This window comes from Pygoscelis adeliae, unplaced genomic scaffold, assembly GCF_000699105.1.
Source record: "Pygoscelis adeliae isolate BGI_AS28 unplaced genomic scaffold, ASM69910v1 Scaffold127, whole genome shotgun sequence".
NCBI lineage: Eukaryota > Metazoa > Chordata > Aves > Sphenisciformes > Spheniscidae > Pygoscelis > Pygoscelis adeliae.
In genome coordinates, this window is record NW_008825208.1 from 5,969,145 (window position 1) to 5,989,347 (window position 20,203).

At 36.5% G+C, this 20,203-nt stretch overlaps 1 protein-coding gene across 1 annotated transcript in view; it reads right to left on the reverse strand.

The window, feature by feature from the left end:
- Positions 1-3,476: 3,476 nt before the first annotated feature.
- Positions 3,477-20,203, reverse strand: part of LOC103921093 (chromosome unknown open reading frame, human C9orf84) — a 47,064-nt gene continuing 30,337 nt past the window's right edge. Inside the window, exons 15-26 of the mRNA XM_009329002.1 lie at positions 17,607-17,679; positions 16,102-16,171; positions 15,379-15,557; positions 14,752-14,857; positions 12,872-12,983; positions 11,755-11,876; positions 10,683-10,776; positions 9,529-9,660; positions 8,034-8,183; positions 6,721-6,892; positions 5,944-6,501; positions 3,477-3,577 (exon numbers count right to left, since the gene is read on the reverse strand). Coding sequence (XP_009327277.1) covers positions 3,477-3,577; positions 5,944-6,501; positions 6,721-6,892; positions 8,034-8,183; positions 9,529-9,660; positions 10,683-10,776; positions 11,755-11,876; positions 12,872-12,983; positions 14,752-14,857; positions 15,379-15,557; positions 16,102-16,171; positions 17,607-17,679 — 1,869 coding nt within the window. The remainder of the gene's footprint in view (positions 3,578-5,943; positions 6,502-6,720; positions 6,893-8,033; positions 8,184-9,528; positions 9,661-10,682; positions 10,777-11,754; positions 11,877-12,871; positions 12,984-14,751; positions 14,858-15,378; positions 15,558-16,101; positions 16,172-17,606; positions 17,680-20,203) is intronic.

Genomic DNA, 20,203 nt, shown 5'->3' on the forward strand with positions numbered 1-20,203 from the left:
TCCCTACTGGTGAACTCATTGTTTAATTGTAACGAAGAGCAGATATTGTAAGGAAGAGGATACTTTGATTTTGCAGTGGGACGGGAGGCTTCAAGCTATTTGGCTTTTTCAGAAGAGAAGGTTGCTGTTGGATTTTTAGAAAATGTGTCTTATTAATAGAAAAATCCTATTTACAGCTCTTTACCATTTTTGTGGTAAACAGTAACAATGTTGTTATGCTCACTTACACATTTTGAAACTGTAAGGAAGAAGTTTGCAATCTGAGTATTTAATTTTTATTAACTGAAATGGGGCAATGAGTGTCCTCCAGGCAGTTCAGTCTTTGTCAAAAGATTTTCATGCTTGCTGTCCTGCAGGAAGACACTGAAATGAGAGTCCTAATACTGCCAATGTGTATTGTGCCTCTAAATACAGAAGAGAACATCCTTCCTCAAGAGCTTTTCTTCACTCTGACTTCCTTTCATTGTAGGCTATTTGAATATGTCAGTTTTTCTTTTAGTGCTCGAAACACGCACACACTGCAGAAGTCTAGAGGAAGCATGGTTACTCTTACTTGCACAGAGGTGATGAGAGGCTCAGACTGAGGTCAAAATGCTCAAGTCAGGGAGGGAGGGAGAGGGATGAGAGTATGGATCAAATGCCTTTGAACAGCCAGCATCTGGCTGCTGGCCACTCCCTCCCAGGCAAGCCCTTCGTATTTCTTTTATCTCCTGCAATAAAACCTGCCCCCATCCCCACGTGTTTCTCGCCCCAGGCCCCCTTGCTGCATACGCTTTCCTGCTTAGCGTCCTCACTTGGGTTCTGGAGTGGCTGCTGAGCTGGCATAAGGAGCTGCCAAATTACAGTGTGCAGGAGAGAGCGGCCACCGCTAGCCAGCCAGCCAACTGTTGTTGTCTCTTGGCTGCCCTGCCCAGCTCTATGTGGTGTCTTTCAGCTGGAGCACCATGGTCAACACATGTCAGAGGAGCAGCACTGTGAGCGTACTGCAGGTCCTGACCACATCCATGTCTCGCACCAGCAGCAGGTAGAAAGACCTGTGCAGCAGTTGTGAGATGGATTGGGAGTGCTCCACCCTGGTGCACCTACAAGCATGGTGGTTATTCTGCAGTCCCACGGGAGGAAGACACAGATTCCCATCTCTTCAGAGGAGTGTGCTTGCTGCATCCCTTTGCTCTCAGGGCAGCGTGCCCACAACAAAGCAAATTAAGTGAGCACACACATCTGTACACTAAGTGCCTCACGTGAGCCACAAGGCCCCCTTTTCTTACTGTCATCTCTCAGAGTCCATCAGCAAGGCTCTTCTCCGTCTACAGGTGGCACCTGCCTGGTCACTAAGCAGTTTATAAATTTGATCCAAGAACTGAGTGTCCCTACCCGCTGATGGAAGATTGGTGATTAGTTTTTGTATTGCATCTTTTTGTCTGAAGATTAGTTGCTTCCTAATTCTTCTTAGTTGTAGATGATTTAGGGGGAAAATAAAAAGTGCATCTTCATAGTGCAGTAGTAATTTTCCTCCATGTTAAACAGATGGGAGGAGGGGGGACAATGTCACGTGATAAATTTGCCAGTTTGTACATATCTGTGAGAGACTGAGAGTCATAAACCAATACAGTAAAAAACAACTGGTCATTGCAAGCCCTTTTCCTTGTTTTCCACTATGTTGCCAGTAACTAACTGTACAGTGACAATTTTTTCTACCTAATGGAAACTTAATGCAGACAGCACTTGAATTTTCTTTACTTATTTAATGTAGGCAACATGCCTTTGTTTTCAAAGTGATATATAGATTATCTGAGCTAGTCTTCCATGACTGTTTATGTGAAAGTTCTGGTGTCAGCCTTTGCCTGTGGGAAAGGAGGACATAAATACGTAGCTCGGCAGTGGCAGCTATAATTTTCTCCACTGTGGTCATCTGTAACTGAGACTTTGCAGAGCTGCACTCTTAAAAGAACAGATTCCTGGGCCTGGCAATTTGGGAGGCAGTTCTGAAAAACAGAGCCAAACCCATGATGCAAAGAGATGGAAAATGGTTAGGTCAAGTGACCACAAAAATGGGCCAGAAATAGTAAGGAAACTGCAATTTTTATTTAAGTCTTTCTCGTATTCTGGGCAAAATAGGGAAACACTGGCTTGTTTGCAATTCTACTAAAAGTCTTTTTATGTTATGCTTGAAAGGTGCTTTCAAAAGTCTTGCAAACAGTTTGGGTATAAATAATTTGGGGACATTACTGTGAACTAAAATTGCTATTAGTGCTGTCATCAAAGGTTTTAGCAATTCTCAGCTAAAAATCAGCACTCCATTTTCTCTGAAAGACCAAAGCTTTCTCCCCTAAGTGCTGGTTTTATTTATCCAAATAGTGAATATGCACTTAATGAAGGCTCAATGTCAAGGAAGTATTTTACTGCAAGTATAAACCATAAACTTGGCAATTTTTTTTTTCCTTTCTGTTACTGCATTGAACTTAAAAAGATCTGTGAGTTTGGAAACTGAATCATCTCTGCTGAAGGCCACTGAACAGACACTGACATTCTGGAGCTGGCAGGCATGCCTGTGCAAACCGTGTATGCATGCCTGCAGCAGAATGGAGTTACTGTCTACCATTGCTCCCACATATATTTCCAGTTTCGTTGCCAAATCTTTTGATGGAAAGTGAGGGTTCAGCTACTCTTCTATCCTCTCCTGTAGCTTGCAATTGAGATGCCTTTTTTTTCCCTCTTACCCCTTTCAGCTGTAGCCTACGATATCTGTCACGGCCTCCCAGATGACTCTCATCTCCCTACTTGCTGATGCACTGTAGCAGGCTGAAAAATGTGGATGCCCACAAATGGCCTCCACCAGATTATGCAGAGAGCTGGTGGGTCACAGCTTAGTTCTCCGAATCAAATCTATTAGAATCCTACATTTCAACATATCTTTCACATGTTGTCCATAAAACAAATGGGTTGCTTCTGTAGCTTGGTGATGATTAAAGGCAGTTCAGGAACTCATCACACGGTTTCTAAAGGAGCTGTCAGAAGGAAAGAAGTGGAACTGAGCCCACGGAACAAATACAAAGGGTCACAGATGTAAGTGCAAGAAAGCTCTAAGACTTTTTGAGCAGCCTTGAGATTCTGGCAGATGTAGTCCATCTTTAAGTTTGGAAAGCTGCATGCTCAGGGAGCAAACATAGGTACCTTGAAAACTCTATGAGCTTCAGTGTCTGGTTTTTTTCATTCATATTTTATTTTTTGTACAAAGAATGATAAAGTACCTGTATATCACCTATGAGAACAAACCGAAGCAGTAATTCTCCAGGTTCAAGGAACTAGTTTGTTTAGTAAAATTTTAAAAACATACAAAAGAACCCTAAATTACTAAGGATTCCCAAACCCTAATTTCTCTCTAAAAATGAACAAAAAAAATGAATTTAATCTATTTCCCCTCAAAGAGCTTAAGAATTTAAAAAAAATGTGTAGTATGCAAATCCCCATTCCATTCAAAAGAATTTGAGACGTGTTTGTCCATCACTTCTTCCAGGGACTCTTTCATATGTCAATCTCATTTTTTTGAACTCTGGTACTTCTGCAAATCCTGAATCTGGAAAAGAAGTGGAAAAAAAATATAGGTGTGATAAACTACAAATACAACACATATGCAGACTTAACTATGTGTTTCTCAGAAGCAGTAACAGACTTTAGCTTTAACCAGTATGCTCTGTATGAAAAGTATCAACCACCATAAAATTAAATGTGTACAGATTAATTTTAACTACTACTTACTACTATCAATTTTATGCATATCATCCTGTAATAATAATACAGGACCTGATACACAAAATAAAACCATCAACCTGCACTACACTTAATGACAATATTTCAGAAAAGACTTTAACACTTATTTCTATTTCATTAATATTACAGTCAGTACTGTTCAGTAATTGTGAAAGTTAATTCTTTTTAACCAGAGACATGTTCATGTTTCTAAGTTGTTTGAAAAAGCTACTTACATTCTTAAGAGTCAAGTATTTTTACAATAAAATATTTGAGGAGTTGCTTATTCAAAATAAGTTACTGTAAGAAAATTCTGTTTAGTCTTTACAAAAAGTATTGTCAGAAAACTTTAACACTGACCTAAGGATTTCATCTGTTCCAGTGGAAATACTGACTTGGCATATTGGCATTAATTGTTTGTGGTTTAATAAAAGTTTGATCTGAAGCCTGAAGAAATCCCTGGGGGTTCCCAATGTGTCTTTCTAACTTGACTCTGTACACATTTCTTAAACTTAGGATTTCACATTTCTTAAATTTGGGACTTCAGAAGGCTCTCACTGTATTAAGGGTTTTTTTGTATTAGCATGCACAACTATTTAGTATACTTATTTTTCCCCTGGCTAATGAATAATAAAGTAAAATAAGCCTATTCTTCCAAAATCTAAAGCAAAAATAACTTTTCCTTTTTTGATTTGACTCAGATTTAAGTATACCTTTGCCCTACTGGGCAAGAGTATTACAGAAAGCTTATCAGACGGAGATCACAATGTTTTCAAGAATACTGTAAAATGTGGTACCAGAAGAATCTGCCCTGATGTCTACTGAAACTATTGTGTTTAGAATGTTATACTATCAGTGCCAGTTACAGGTTACCGAAATACTGTTAACTACCCAGCAATACTCCAGGTCTCAATTTTAATCCCAATGGAGAGGCAACAGGTCTGTTCAGAGTTTCTGTATGAGTACTTTAATTTACATAGGCTGAAAATTAAAAGCAGTTCACCATATCCAATTAACTTTCCCTCTCTTAACTTCCATAATTGCCTTAAGCAGTCCATGAAACATAATGATATTAATGAGTTACTTGTGTTTTCATGAATAAGTCTGATCTAATTAGTGAAAGCATTTAATGCTGTGCTGACCTTGCTGTACCACCAAGAGATTTAATGACAGGCAGCAACAGAGGAAACATAAATTAAATCATCTGTACTAGGAGTTAGGCACTTTATTTAAGAAGCTTAACCTTGGATTTTTAAAGAATGTGGCACCTCACTTATAGGGAAGGAGCAGAATTAAAAAAATACTACAATATACAATACAGCAATACGTAGTCTGACAGGGACTAATGATGCTTCCTTACTTTTAAGACTCCATGGATACATATTATGGCTTATCAAAAAAAGTCTCAAGCTAACTATATTTGAGAAGGTAAACCACGGACAAGAAAACTACGAAAAAAGAGAAGCCTGAAGCTTTTATATAGGGACTGTACACACCTTCAGGGTAAACAAGGTTTTGAAGTACACACTATACCATCTATTTGAAGAAATATGCTTTGGAATGATTTCAAGATGGCAAGTTTAGCCCTGGAGACATTAGCTAAAATAATATTCCTAGAATAAGGGAACTGTATGAAACAAATTTAGAAAGTTGTCAGAGTGAAATTCTTACTCCATTAACGCCAACAGCAAAACATAGCCACTAGTAGTATCTAAATTTCACTCTCTGAATTTGCTGAATCTACTTTCTGTCCTTTAGAGAAAATACTTTCTAGTCTTTCCTTACCACTTTTGTCCAAACCTATGTTTACAAAATAATCTTTCCCATAACTTTTAAAATAATTCTGGCATGTTTATTATGCACATTTCAGGCACTGGCAAAGAGAGGAGAGGCTGAAGCTTACAATATTGGAGAACTACACTTTTCAATATTTTACCAAGGAAAAATAATTCAGTAACACAATTCTATTTTTTTTTAATATTCTTTATGCTCAAAACAGAAAATAAATGTTTAGGAACCTTTTATTACAGAAGAAATATATATGCAAGTAAGTTTTTTAGTAAAGGAAACTGTTGGGTTGGATTGGATTTAACAAGTATTTGAAGAAAATACAAAATCTAGTCTTACAGATACTCCTGTTTCCAGTTGAGTTACAAACAGAATTTCAGCAAATTCTGTTTGCTTTGGACATACCTGTTCTATTTTTTTCTTTTGTCCATAAGAATGGTGGACTTTGTTTTCTCTTTCTTTTAGATTCTCTACCTATTTGGTGAAAATTCAGACTTTGAAGCTCATCTAGGTCAACAAAGAAATCAGAGAGAAAACTATCAGATGCAAATGAATCACATGGGCCTGTGGATGAAGAGTCATTCCATGGGGTCTGGTCAATCAGAATTTCTGGGCTCTTAAATGTTGTGTCTCTAAACTCTTCTAGAAAACTCTTAGAGCTCTCCGGAGGTGCATAGTCACTGAAAGTTGCAAAGAAATCCTCTTTTTCAGAGTTTTTGGAAGAATGATCAGAGCTACAGTGTGTCCTGAAAGGCTGGCTTTGAACATGAAGAGAATTCATAACATCTAGATCAGCAAAATCTTCACAGTCCTTTGGCACAGGAAAGAAATTCTGATTCCTTCCCGTAATTACTTCTGAAGAACATGATTTCTTTTGCATATAGCTTGGAAGATCAGAGTCAAAAAACCCTCGATGATGATTCAATGGAAGAATTATGGCTTCAGAATTCATATGAGATGGTCCTGGTAGAGAAAAATTTGAACAATTCTGTTTGGAGAATGAAAAATTAGCTTATTTCTCTAAATTTTACAGAAAACCAAGATGCCATTGAGCATTTCAATTGCAGTCTGTCTCCTCAGAGTAACTGACCTTTCAATGATTAGAAGATAAAGATTCTAATACATTCAGATTTTCACTTGGTTTCAAAGGAGACACATTTTCCTAGTAATTCAAGATATTACCTGTGCTGTTTTGTGCTTTACCAAGCAGCTCTAAAGACTGATGATTTTGTTTATAATCTGGATAGAATGTATTGAAGTCACTCCGGTCTTCTGGGGGTGAGGCACCTTTCACTGCTGTTTCTAGTGTAGCAGCAGCATTTAGGCTGTACGAAGATGTCATGTCACTAAAATGCTGAAACAAAAAAAAAAAAGATACTTGAGGAGTGTTTATACTACATGTCTACACCATCAAATATGAAAAGTTAAACCAGTTGTTAGGATTCTAAGGTGTATAATCTTTTGTATACCAGAAAGAAAAAAAAAAAGTCTTACCAATACAGATGGAGAGGCATGTACAGTAGAGAATGTGCCACCTGTCTTAAATCTATAAATGGAGTAAGTAATAGCCTGTCTCTTGAAACACAGGAAAATCAATACCTTAAAATACTTTATTCTCTTTCATTAGTCCACAACTGTAGGAAGTAGTGTCTGCAGTGGATTGACACGTGTTATACATCATAGAGGAATTAAACTGATGAGATCTTGTTCTGTTTTTCAGTCAGTAAACATGGCTTTACACATATGCAGTTATTACAATAACATGCACCAGTTGATATTCAGTGCCCAAATATCTGTTCATTTGCTCCTTCACCTTAACTGAATGTCCTCCCCTTTTCTTGACTGACAAAAGCTGTGCATTTTATCTAATTAGCTGACTATAATCAGCCTATAATTTTCCCAGACTTGGCCGAACTGAAACAGTAGGAGCACACAATTCTAACTGCAGAGTGGACACTTTAGTGAATGGAATTCTTCATCTTAACCTCTAGGGCTCATTCAAACGCTTAGTACTGTGAACTTATAAGTGGTGGGTTTATTGTTGTGTAAGAAGACGGACAGAAGGAAGGAAGGAAGGAGGGAGACAGGGAGGGAGGAAAGGAGGGAAGGAGGGACAAAAGTCCTGGAAATACTTAATTGGAAAACATTTCTTATATTAGGGAAACATATAAGCTTGTATGCTGATACAATACTTGATACAATGAAGCTTGAAGAGGAAGCTGATCAAATGCGTATTCTTCCAGTTAAGGAAATGTTCTAATCATCTTCACACGAACATAATGGTGACTTGGCAAAACCTGCTGAGAATTAGCAGGCTCAACATTTTAGATATGAATGATATGCTAAAGCGTATCATTCATTTTTAAATGATATGCTAAAGCATATAATTCATTTTTAAATGATACCAACAAATGTGCCTGTAGCTTCAGATAAAAAAACCTGTATTACAACAATGCAAAAAGATTGATCTAATACATACATTAATTTTGGCCAACCTTTAAAACTTTTTTTGGAACCTCTGGCAGAAGTTCCTGAAGTTGATCAAAGCTTGCAAGAAACAACCTGTTCAGTGAAGATCCCTTCTTTAACATAAACTGAGCAACCAGAGGGTTGATACATGGAAAAGTAAGCAGGCATTTCTCTATCTGGAAATAGAAATTATTTTGTTAGATTGATATCTGACAAAAGGGTTTTTTCCTTTTTTTCTGCTTCTACAGAATGACATCCCTATGAATAGGTCATACAGTATATCATAGAAATAGAGCTTTCAAACAGTGCACTTTTATAGTCCCACAAAAACTTTTTTTTTTTTACTACAGATGTCACAGTGTATCATTTTTGCAAAAGAGTAAGTTCTGCATAATAGTTTGATAAAAAGCAAGCACAGTCTAAAGGTGTTTCTATTCTAAAGAATGAAACCAGCGAATCATGTAAACTTGATTAGAAAATAGATTACCAGCTTTACCTTTTATTCTCCATTTTGAAGATAATTACCTAAGTCAGTATAAACTGACAAAGCTGGTTTTATTTTACAGAAGTTACGCTTGTAAACAGAAGTGAGAGAGGTGCTGAAAGCAGGAGCTGCTAGGGGGAGGTTGAATGTCACACAGAGGGCAGCAAGCTGAGAGCTGTAGAATTTTAAGAATGTCAGCTTCCAATTCCTGACTTTCATAAAGCTCTGCACTCAACAGATGCCAGGATCTAATACCGTTAACAGAGACAAAATATAGTCAATGACTCCTCCCAGGTTTTTACCAGTATCCTTAACTTCTAAATTGGAAAACCTATAATCCAATATCCCACACTTGAAAGGCCATGCCAATACCTGCTTCAAAATGCTTCTGAATTCTGTAAAAGCCAAAAAGGATCTTGGCTTTACAAGAGTTCAAAGCTTCCATAGAAAATGAACAAATCCATATGTTTAATTTGAAAACCTTAATATACAAGTTAAAGAACATCATATATTTGACTGTGATTGATGGACCTGTTCCAGCATTTATTGTAAATATCCAGTATCAACCACTGCATGAGAAGTTAAACAAATTTCTACTATCTTGTATTAAAGCAAGTCTGTAAACAATGCCATTAACTTCAGTAATGGATCAGCACTGATGAATTTGGCTTCCTGCCCAAGTGAGCCATTGTATGTTTATCTTCTACAATTTGGACAGTTTTTCAAACTTAGTGCCTAGAACTGTAGAACCGTACACATTGACCGGTGAATGTGGAGGATAAACTTCTCTACTGGTTAATTGTGAAAACATGGGGAAAGTCCAAGTTGCACCTAATTGTGCTGGCAAGGATGACAGAAGTTTTATATACATGTGTATACATATATATGCATATATACATAAAAAAAGTATGTGTGTATATATATAATAATCCTTATTTTAACAATATATTTTAAGAGAACAATAAAAAAAGCCTAGAACTTTATGAGTCTGAGAAACAAGAAGAAAACAGTGTAATTTAATGGAAAGATAAGCAAACCTCAGACGGTAAGACAGAAAGCCAGGATTTGTCCAACCACTCATGAGGACTGATATTAGATGCTACCAAAATGTTGTCAGCAATCTGACGAATTACCAGTGCTGTCTCTTCAATCCCTGGCATAAGAACTACCTAAAAGTGATTACATAATATTTTTGGTTAAAACTTACACTAAGGAATGTCTTAATTTGCTCAATTTGTTAAATGGGAAAGCTTAAAGGTGACCCTGAACACAACAGGGTAATTGGTAATGTGGAGTAATTAAACCTGATCCATGCTTATCGTGCAGAGGAACTCCAACCTCTGACCACTAGCCTGGCCGCAAAGTAGACTCCTTATTTATGCAAATCCTATATAGGTGAAATCAGTTTATCCTACAGCTCTTGTATATGTGATCAAGTTTATGGGTATAATATGAGTTCCTAATAAACCAGGCAATTCTGAAATGCCTAATGTAGTTTAAGAAGACATGTAACTCTTTGAAGGTGTAAGTAATTTCCACACGAACTACACTGCTGAGTACCTGGAATGAAAAAAGCTTTGTCGTCTGTTTAACCTTCATTTAACCAGATAAATTTGAAACAAATTTTAATATGCAAATAAGTAAAAAATTACCTAAAAAGTTGTTACTTCATGCAAAAGAAATAAGTTACAGACATCAACTTGGTAAGCTGAATGAAACTTTTGCCCCATTTTTTAATGTTGATTTTTCTAGATACTGCATTTTCTGATTTATAATGAAATAAGTTAATTTATCTTGCCACATTAAAAAAAAATGCAAACTAGCTGACAGCGGAGAAAATTACACTTTCTTTTCTTCTACTGCATTAGTAACATAATAATCTGAAACTCAAATTAAGATATAAACAGGATTAATACACATTCTAATAATTTATAAAATTAAAGGTACAATCTCATTTATTGACTCCTAGTCATAAAAACACTTCAGCTGCTATTTGAATCTCATTCAACTTGTACTGGAGTCAACACAGTCTTTTCACTGACTTCAGCAGCACTGAATAAGGCTCCTCTTTCTTAATTTAGTACTTTTGAGCTATTTTATGTTTTTGATATAGAATGCATACTTGGTTAAGCACTTTAGAAATATCATACAGTGAAGATTAAAACAGAAAGGTTGTTACCAAAAAAATTACCTTCACTTCAAAGTCTTCTGACTTCTGTGTAAGTTCAGTTAGAGTGGCATAAATTACGACAAGGTTAAGCAGAGTATCTCCCCTGAGACTGTATCTGTAAAACAGTTTCATTGGACCATTAATATTTAATATGCACATGTAATAATTCCAAAACATTTGTTCCATGTCTTAATAAATGTCTGTTTCATTTCCTGGAATTCAGAATACTAGTACAGTTTAAGCATTAATATCTGTGAAAGGAGAACTAGGACGCATGAAGTGACTGAGTGCTGAAGGATGCACTGTGAGGAAGAAAATGGAGTCAGACCACAGCAAAGAAAAAGGACTGGATGGAATGTCAAACTTAGCAAATTAAGACATTCCTTAGTCAGTCACTGGAGAAAAATCATACAGAGAAGAAAGGTGATGCATGGAAAATTTACCACTTGCTCGTAGGAAAGAAACTCACAATAGGTAATAAAGGAAACCTTACGAACTATGTCAACAAAAGCTGTGCTTCCATAGCAAAATGAGAACTACTGATGGATTGGAAGAACACTTGAAGAATGTCTCCCTGTTGCAAATGATATACAGTGATGCTAACACAGTAATTCATAACCATGTATTTGTAGGGGTTAATTCACTTCGAAAAGTTATAAAGAATAACTCCAGTGGTTAATATCCTTAGTATTATGAAATTTCTGGACCTTTTGATTGAAATACACCTCACGTTAGCATTACCTGCCTCAAATCCTGTTATAACAACCATTTCTTTATCTCTTGTGTAAGATTAAAAAGATCCTAACACCTCAAAAACATCTTTGCTAACTTTTTTTTGGGTCTCCAGTGATCACTGTCAGTTCTATCATTCCACTGAGTTTTTCAGGAGGAGCATGACAACACTGTAACTAAGTGAAATGTCCAAAGCACACTAGAAATATGACCTTACAATATTCATATTGCTGTAAGAGAAATGTGTTCCTACAGAGAAATTCAAAGAACAAAGAGTGTTACTTTGTTCTAATAAGCAGCTTCATTTAGTGATAAGTTTGTTTTAAAAATACCAAGATAACAAAGGAATTTCATAACTTACTCTAAACTCAGTCTTTCTCTGGAATAGAAAATAATCCAACAGCACGTATATTGGAGTGATAATGCCATCAGCTTTGATATTACATTGTCACAGGCTTTCTCATAATTTAGTTCTTCCATACTCTACCATAAAATTAATATAAAAAGTAAAAACGAAATAAATATATTACCATGGCTGTCACAAGCTTTTAATGTGCATCACTGTATTGTGCAGAAGTTAGATCAAACACAAATACAGCTAAATAATATAGGTGTTAAAGACACATCTGGGACTCAGGAAAACTAGGTTGTATTCCCAACTTTCATTTTGTTTGACTTTTAAAAAGCTGATTCACTGCTTCATGCCTCTTTTTCCCTCCTGTAAAAAGGAAACACTGCTACTAACTTTTTAGGATATACTTAAGATTTTTGAGAACTTTAATAATGCAAAATACTGTTATAAACCTCTGAAGTACTTACTTGACGTATACAAAACATATTATAGCTACACTGAGTATATAAAGTACACCATCGCTAATTGCAGTAGCATTTACAGGAGCATGTAGGAATGTCTATCTGTGTTGTGCTTGCAATATTAATTGATTATTTTATTGTTTATCTATCTTTCAGTAGCAGTTCTTCTACTTGTAAAGTCATCTGTCTTGCTGCATACCAGAATTATGTATTATGCTATCATCTAAACTATTACTTTTTGTTAAAAGTAGGGCAAATTATTCTCTAGACTAATTCAGATAACTATCTGAAATGGGAGGAATTAACATGCACGCTGATAAGAGAATATAGTCACAGATACATTTAATTGGTTATTACAATATTCCTTTACACAACCCTATTTTCAAGTATGCATCCTTTAACTATATTTAATACAATACAATCTCAGGTCAAATGTTACACTTCTGTGAAGAAATGTAGGTACAGACATGAGTACATTTTAAACTAGTCAAACTGGCACAGACAGAATTTTGGAGTTAATGATTTTAGAGATAGTTTGTGTCGTGAGACAATGCATGAATTAAGTATGATTACAAGGAAGAAAAGATATGTTAGAAGGTTGCAGATATGGCCTAGAAGTGACCCAACACATAACAGAATTTGGACATACTAGTTTCATGTTGTACCTGCAAAAAGATAGCAGTACATTCATCTATTGTCAACACAGCATATCCATCTGTACTTCCAATGAGCCTTAAGGAGTAACTACCGCTTCTTTCAACAAAGGTAATGCTGTACCTGAAGAAGCCAAATTACCTTATTAAACCTCAGTTAAGTAAAATAATAAGACTTTCTTAAAGGAAATTGATAACATACATCTCAATACAATTTTTTGAATTAACAGTCTTTTCACACCTTGATCTTTCTCAGATGCTCAAGTTCACTTTAAGACGCATTCAAAGAATACACATCAATGCAGCAGTGAATTAATGAAATATTACTGGATTAATTCAATTATGTTGCTAACCACACCAAATATGACCTTGATAGACAGCCTTTGAGTTTACAAAAAAAAGACATAATACAGAAACTCAGATAGATAAATCAAGAAAACATACTTAGATACTCCTTTTGAGTAATTAAATATATATTGCATTTCTTTTCTTCCTTTCATGATTGTGCAGCACAGGGAAAGCAAACTAAGTGAAAACTCCCTGGCTGCCATTGGTATGATCCTAAATTTTTCCAAGTGAGCAAGAGCTGCCAGCAGCACAGCCTCCTGCTACCAGCTGTGTTAGCAAATACTTACTGAATGAACATCACATGCTTAGGGCTTTTGCAGAGTCTTGGCTGACTAAGGGGGGAAGTTAAGAAGAGGCAATTGTCACCCTACTTGGCCTCATTCCTAGGAAACACGAGACCTAAACCTGAATCTGCCAGCAGTAAGTCCACTAGAAACTTGTATGGACACTGTATTCAGACATTAACAAAAAAATGAACTATAAGCTTTTCTGAAACTATATAGCTCTTTGCTCACCTGTTTAATTACTTCATCAGTGCTAAAAGGAGCTAGTGAGAAAGTACCAAAAAGCATTCCTGGCTATTTAGCTTATGGCCAGGCTGAACAGAGAATTTGAACAGGTCAAAGTTTAAAAGTGCATATCAAATTAAATGTTCTAATTTTAAATGGCAAACATATAATTATTTTTTTTCCTACTGAACTGTAATTAGACACAGCTCAAAAATGGCTTCACAGCTGACTCAAGGAAACAGCAAGGATCAAAACTGGCACGTCTCTTCAGCAACATGGTGAAATCAACCACCTGTATCTCTGGCACTATGTTCAAGAGATGCTGCTGCTCTGTTCCCTATTTATTTCTTTTTTTGTCTCCCCATGATAAAAGGTACTTTTATCAGGTATTTATTATTGTGAAAGCAAAATGCAAGAAAACTATGTCAAAGAAAATAATGCACATGTGCAATGATTTACAAACATGAACATTTTTGTACAGGTTAAAGAGTATTCAAAATTAAGTGAATATTGGATCTGAATTCTACAAATAAAGTAGTTTTTTAACTTAGCCTCTCCCAAAAGCTGTGATGCATCAGAAAATGAGACTGTTTTACTGTTGTTTGGTTTGTTTTTTTAGCAGACCTCCAGTAGTTAAAAACTAAAAAATTCAAAATCAATTTTTATGAAGAATTAAATACCAAGTTTTCCAAGCACCAAGAAGCTCTAAAGCAAAAAATGTTTTGGGGTAACACTATGATTTTCAGGGAAAAGTAGACAATTAAAAAAGTTGTGTTGATTAAAAGTGCCAATTCATTAAAATAAACAAATCTGCCAATTCCATTCTGATTGACATCTGTGTGAATCTATAGAATTAAGCTATCAACTTCAGCAGAAAAATGATCTTCTTGTCTCTTAAAATGCTAATAGTGTAATTGCAGTAATGTACCTGATAGCCAAGTAGATGGCTACTACATGATATAGTAGGACAAGATACATGTCCTGGAAAACGGAAAATAAATAGTCAGTAAGATTAAATAGGTTATTTTCACTCACTTGGATTCCAAAAGCTGAAGAATATCTGGCATATTAAGAAGACCTTCCGTTGTCAGAAATACATATGGAATCTGCACCTCCAGAAGAAAGGAACCACAGTGATTCCCTGAAACATTTTGTATATGTAAGATAATAGTTTCATAAGCAAAAAACTAAAGATACATTTAGGTATTTAAATAGACATATCTTTTAAAAATGCAGCTTTTATTCATCCCCATTAAAATGCTTCCGTTATATGCTTTTTTCCCCCTGAAACTAAACTTTTCTGAATCTCTTTGAAATGAAGTTTTAATTTATATTCCTTTAGATCTACAGCAACATTCCCTTAGGATGAGGAAGGGTGGATACAGCTTGTAGTAATTGTAAACAACCTGTGGACTTGGCACAAGTCTTTCACCAACCAACATTTACTACTACATCCTGGCCAAAACTAAGCTCATACCCTAAGAAAAACACCCTCCTATCTTGCTGTATAGATAAATCAGCTCTGTTTGCCTAGCTTTAGCCTTCATAATTTATTACTCATTCTATTCCACAGGCACATGAATGTAGCATTTTACGGAACAGAAAATGCTTTCCTTTCATATGCCAGTTCAACTGTTTATTACAATTCTGGAGAGCACTTACCCATTTGTATTGTTTCAGGGAGGGTGGTTTTAAAAGTCATGTAAGTAACATTCAGATTTTTGCACAGATTTTTCCAGCACGAGTTTTCAGAATAATCATATTCCACTACTAATGAGAAGTGTGTCCAAGGGAAGTCAGCTCCAATTTGTTGATTATGTATAATAACACAGGAATATCTACTAAGGCTTAAAAACCCAACAAAATATTAATAAAATTAAGTTTGGGTACCCTCAGAACAAAATAAACACATTTTTACTTTGAAGAATTATCACTGTGTAAAGTCTGTTTACAAAAAGTATATATCCTTCCTGAATTTAAAAATGTACTTTCATTAAAAATTAATTTAAAAATTAAAAGCTGTACTTCCCCCTTCCAATTATCTACTTGAAGTATTCATATTTTGCTGCAATGTCATAATTTGACATTATTTCTCTTATGCCCTTTCCTCCCCACCTTTTTCTAAAACATGCAAAACAAAATAAAAAGTTAAAAATATGCAATTGTATGTTTTCTAAAAGTTCCTCTGAGCCTCACAACTAAGCATTTTACTAAAGTGTGGACAAAATTCTCCCCTCCCAGAATGAAGCTGTAGATCCATGTTCTGAAATTTTTACTCCAGACTGGAAAATCCCATGGAAATGAACAAAAGTAACAAAAGTTTCACTGACTGAGTGAAAGTCCTGAGTAAAGACTTTGTTCTCAAAAATCAAGAATTTAACTTACTTGCTTATGATATCTTTACAACCTAAAAAGGTTCCTTTTTTCTCAGAATTCAAATCCATAGCTTTTAAACCTGCATAAAAAGAATTAAAGCCTTAACCAACCAAATGAGCCTCTGCGGGTGTGAATTAATGCACAGCGGTAAGCAGCAAATGTGGAACAACACAGGATATTAAAATTTCATGTATTACACTGTCTGTCTTGATGAAGTCCTACACAATTTCAGTTTGTATTGCACTGGTGGGTATAATGATTTAGAAACTTCTGTTTTTGAACCCAAGGAAGAAGTAATGTGAACAAGTTTCATGTCTCACAAACTCAAAACCCAATTACCTTAAAAGGAAAAATTAAAGGCTAGTGTTTAAATGGAAGCGTCTTTGCCCCTTTATAATTTAATTTGCTTTACACTTTCTGTACACTTCAAGTTTTACAAGTATGACTGGAAGATGTAGCTAAAAAGCGATATTTGATAACACAAATGCCTCTTTTCAAAAGTTTAGTTAGTTGGATTGACCTGTGTTTGCAACCAAGTTGTAAGATCTTAAAACAAACAAAATACTTTTCATTAAATATTATTATTAGTAAAAGCATTGTGAACATGCCTCCTCCCTTTCAAAACGTTCTAAAAGACAGGCTTTCTTCTTTTATGAGCACAGGAAATTTAACTTTATTTTTAAAGGCAAAAGAACAATACAATACATGACACTGTTGATAAGGTTCAAGCAAGAAGGAGTTACAAAAATGGGTTTTAAAAAGCAGTATGAAAGGAATCAGTGTCTTGCTCTAAACATAGCACAGGCTCAAATAACAATCTCCCTGAATCATGGTTGTTTTACCAGCTGAATCTGCAACGTTGAACAAGCTTGTACAAAAATTACTTACCGGTAAAATGATGAATTAATGAAAGTGTTGCTTGCATCAGCAGGGGGCCAGGGTATTGGAAACAGTATTTTTTTTTCCTTGAGTTTAATAGATTGCTACAGCTTATGCTTACGTATTTAGCAAATCAGCAAACAAGGTCAGCAACAGGTGGCTAAGGGAAATCATGATCTGTACCTAACTACTCATTTAAGGTTTTATGGTAGGGAGCTTAGTTAAGACTTCTAAATTCTAACTGCTCTTAATAAGCTTGCAAGGAAGAAAACTTGTGACCACTGATCTGCTAAAAACAATGAGACAATCTGACCAATGCAATTATAATTAGGCAATGGGCTGCCCACATCTCCTTTGTGTTCTGTTATCTTTGACTTGACAGATGAACTATCATTCTCTTGCAACAGAAAACATCATACCAGAACTCTTAATCAGAGGAAAATAAAACTACAAGAAAGCAAAAAGGCTGATGGAAGAGTTAGGAAACAGAAAACAGTGAGAAAAGTATATAGAAAGGTTCCTGATGAGGAGAAAAGGGATAAACATCTGCAAAAAGCATACAAAAAGGAATGCAGCAAAGCACAGAATAACAACCACTTTTTCTTTCAAAAATACGCATAAAAATAATTACTTACCTTCTACTCTAGATAAAGTGTGAATGAGGACAGCTTTTTCTCTCTCAGAGTCCATCCTTGTTATGATTAGTATCTGGAAGAAGACAAGTAAAAGAAACTCTAGTACTGTAAAAAAATTGTTCTTTCAGCCTGCATACATCTTTCTTTCTCCTTTGCACAGAAAGCACGGGATTGACTAAGCAGGTGGCAAAATGGAACCATTCTGGAGTTTTCCAGAATGACAAGAATAGAATAATAGAATCACAGAATATCTCAAGTTGGAAGGGACCCATAAGGATCATCAAGTCCAACTCCCTGCTCCTCGCAGGACTACCTAAAACTAAACCATATGACTAAGAGCATCATCTAGACTCTCCTTGAACTCTGACAGGCTTGGTGTCAAGATCACTTCCCTGGGGACCCTGTTCCAGTGACCAACCACCCTCTCTGTGAGGAACCTTCTCCTAATGTTCAATCTGAACTTCCCCTGACACAGCTTCATTCCATTTCCTCGTGTCCTATCGCTGGTCACCGGAGAGAAGAGATCAGCACCTCCCCCTCCGCTGCCCACCTTGAGGAAGTCATAGACTGTGATGAGGTCACCCCTCAGCTTCCTCTTCTCCAAGCTGAACAAACCAAATGACCTCAGCCACTCCTTGTAAGTCTTGCCCTTGAGGCCTTTCACCACTTTGGTCGCCCTCCTCTGGACACACTCTAATAGTTTGATGTCCTTCTTATATTGAGGCACCCAAAACTGCACACAGTACTCAAGGTGGGGCCACACCAGCGCAGTGTAGAGTGGGACAATCACCTCCCTTGACCGGCTAGCTATGCTGTACTTGGTCAACTGGCTTCCTTTGGTCAACTAGATGGGTGACCTTGTCATAAAAGGAAATGAAGTTGGTTAAGCAGGACTTTCCCCTCATGAACCCGTGCTGGCTATGACCAATGACTGCATTGTCTCTCAGGTGTTTTTCAATAAATCCCTGAATAACCTTCTCCATAACTTTACCAGGCACTGAAGTGAGACTGACAGGCCTGTAATTACCAGGGTCTTCCTTCTTGCCCTTCTTGAAAATTGGGACAACATTTGCCAGCTTCCAGTCGACTGGGACTTCTTCAGACTCCCAAGGCTGTTAAAAAATAATGGAGAAAGGACTCGCGATGACATCAGCCAGCTCTTTCAGTACTCTGGGATGAATCCCATCGGGCCCCATCGATTTATGCGCATCCAGTTGGAGCAGCAAGTCTTGAACAAGTTCAGAGTTCGCTGGGAGTTTCATGGTCTTCCAACACAGGGCTCCGGGGATACCAGGGCCCATCATTGGTGTTGAAGAGAGAGGCAAAGAAGGCATTAAACGTCTTCGCTCTGTCTACGTCCCTATTTGTGAGGTGATTGACCTCGTCAAGAAACAGACCAACGTTATCTCTGATTCTCCTTTTGCTGTTAACATATTTAAAAAGCCCTTTTTATTGTCCTTCACAGTGCTGGCCAGCTTCAAATCTAATCAAGCTTTGGCCACATGAATTTTCTCCCTACAGTGACAAACAGCATCTCTGTAGTCCTCCCGTGTTGCCTGTCCATGCTTCCAATGACTGTACACTTTCCTTTTCCGCCTAAGTTCTAGAAGAGGATCCCTGCTCAGCCAAGCTGGCCTTCTGCCCCGTTTGCTTGACTTCCAACACTTTGGAATTGCCTGCTCCTGCGCTGTAAGAGATGGCTCTTAAAAAGTGACCAGCATTCATGGTCCTCAACACCTTCAAAAGCAGGCTCCCAGGGGAACTTACTAACTAGTTCCTTCAGCAGCCTGAAGTCTGTCCTCCCCATATCCAGGGTTGAATTTGTGCTGGCGATTTTTCTCCTATCACCAACGATTTGAAATTCATATGTATGTGTGCATTATTACAAGAGCTGGAGAAACAATATTATAGAAGACATCAGTATCAGAATTCAGTTTTATGAACAAAGCTGTTCTAGAAGAAATCTTGAACTGGAATATTTGATTCAAAGTAAAAATGCTATTTAAAGATATTATCTAAAGACATTATACCACATTATTACTGTTGTACTATACAGATTATTACTGTCACATTAGAGGCATTATCCCTATGGAGGCAAAACTTAAACTGAAGACATCTAGAATTCAGCCTGCAAGATGGTGATGTACTGGAAGGAGGTACTAGATATACTTCTGAACTAATTAGAAAGATTTTCCAGACCATAGACGGAGTATGCCAGAGATCGCTTATCTCCAAGACTCATTAAATACTGCTTAAGATGAAAACATTGAAAAGGATTAGAATCTACCAAACTGACATAGTTTTAAAAAGAATCACTACCAGAGAAGGTCCTTGTCCACCGTTTCAACTGATACAAACTGGACTTGTGCTACATAATCAAAGTACGTAAAGAGGAATATGTACACACATACAGGATTTACACTATACTTGCAGACAAGATGATGTCTGAACCTTTATGCCATTGTATAGACACTTTTCATGGTGCACACAAGATAAGATTTTTAAGGAGGCACATGGCTTTGTCTAACTCTTAAGACTTACAGATGCCAGATAATTATATATGTAAATATTAATAGTGTGTTGGATATTGTTAGAAA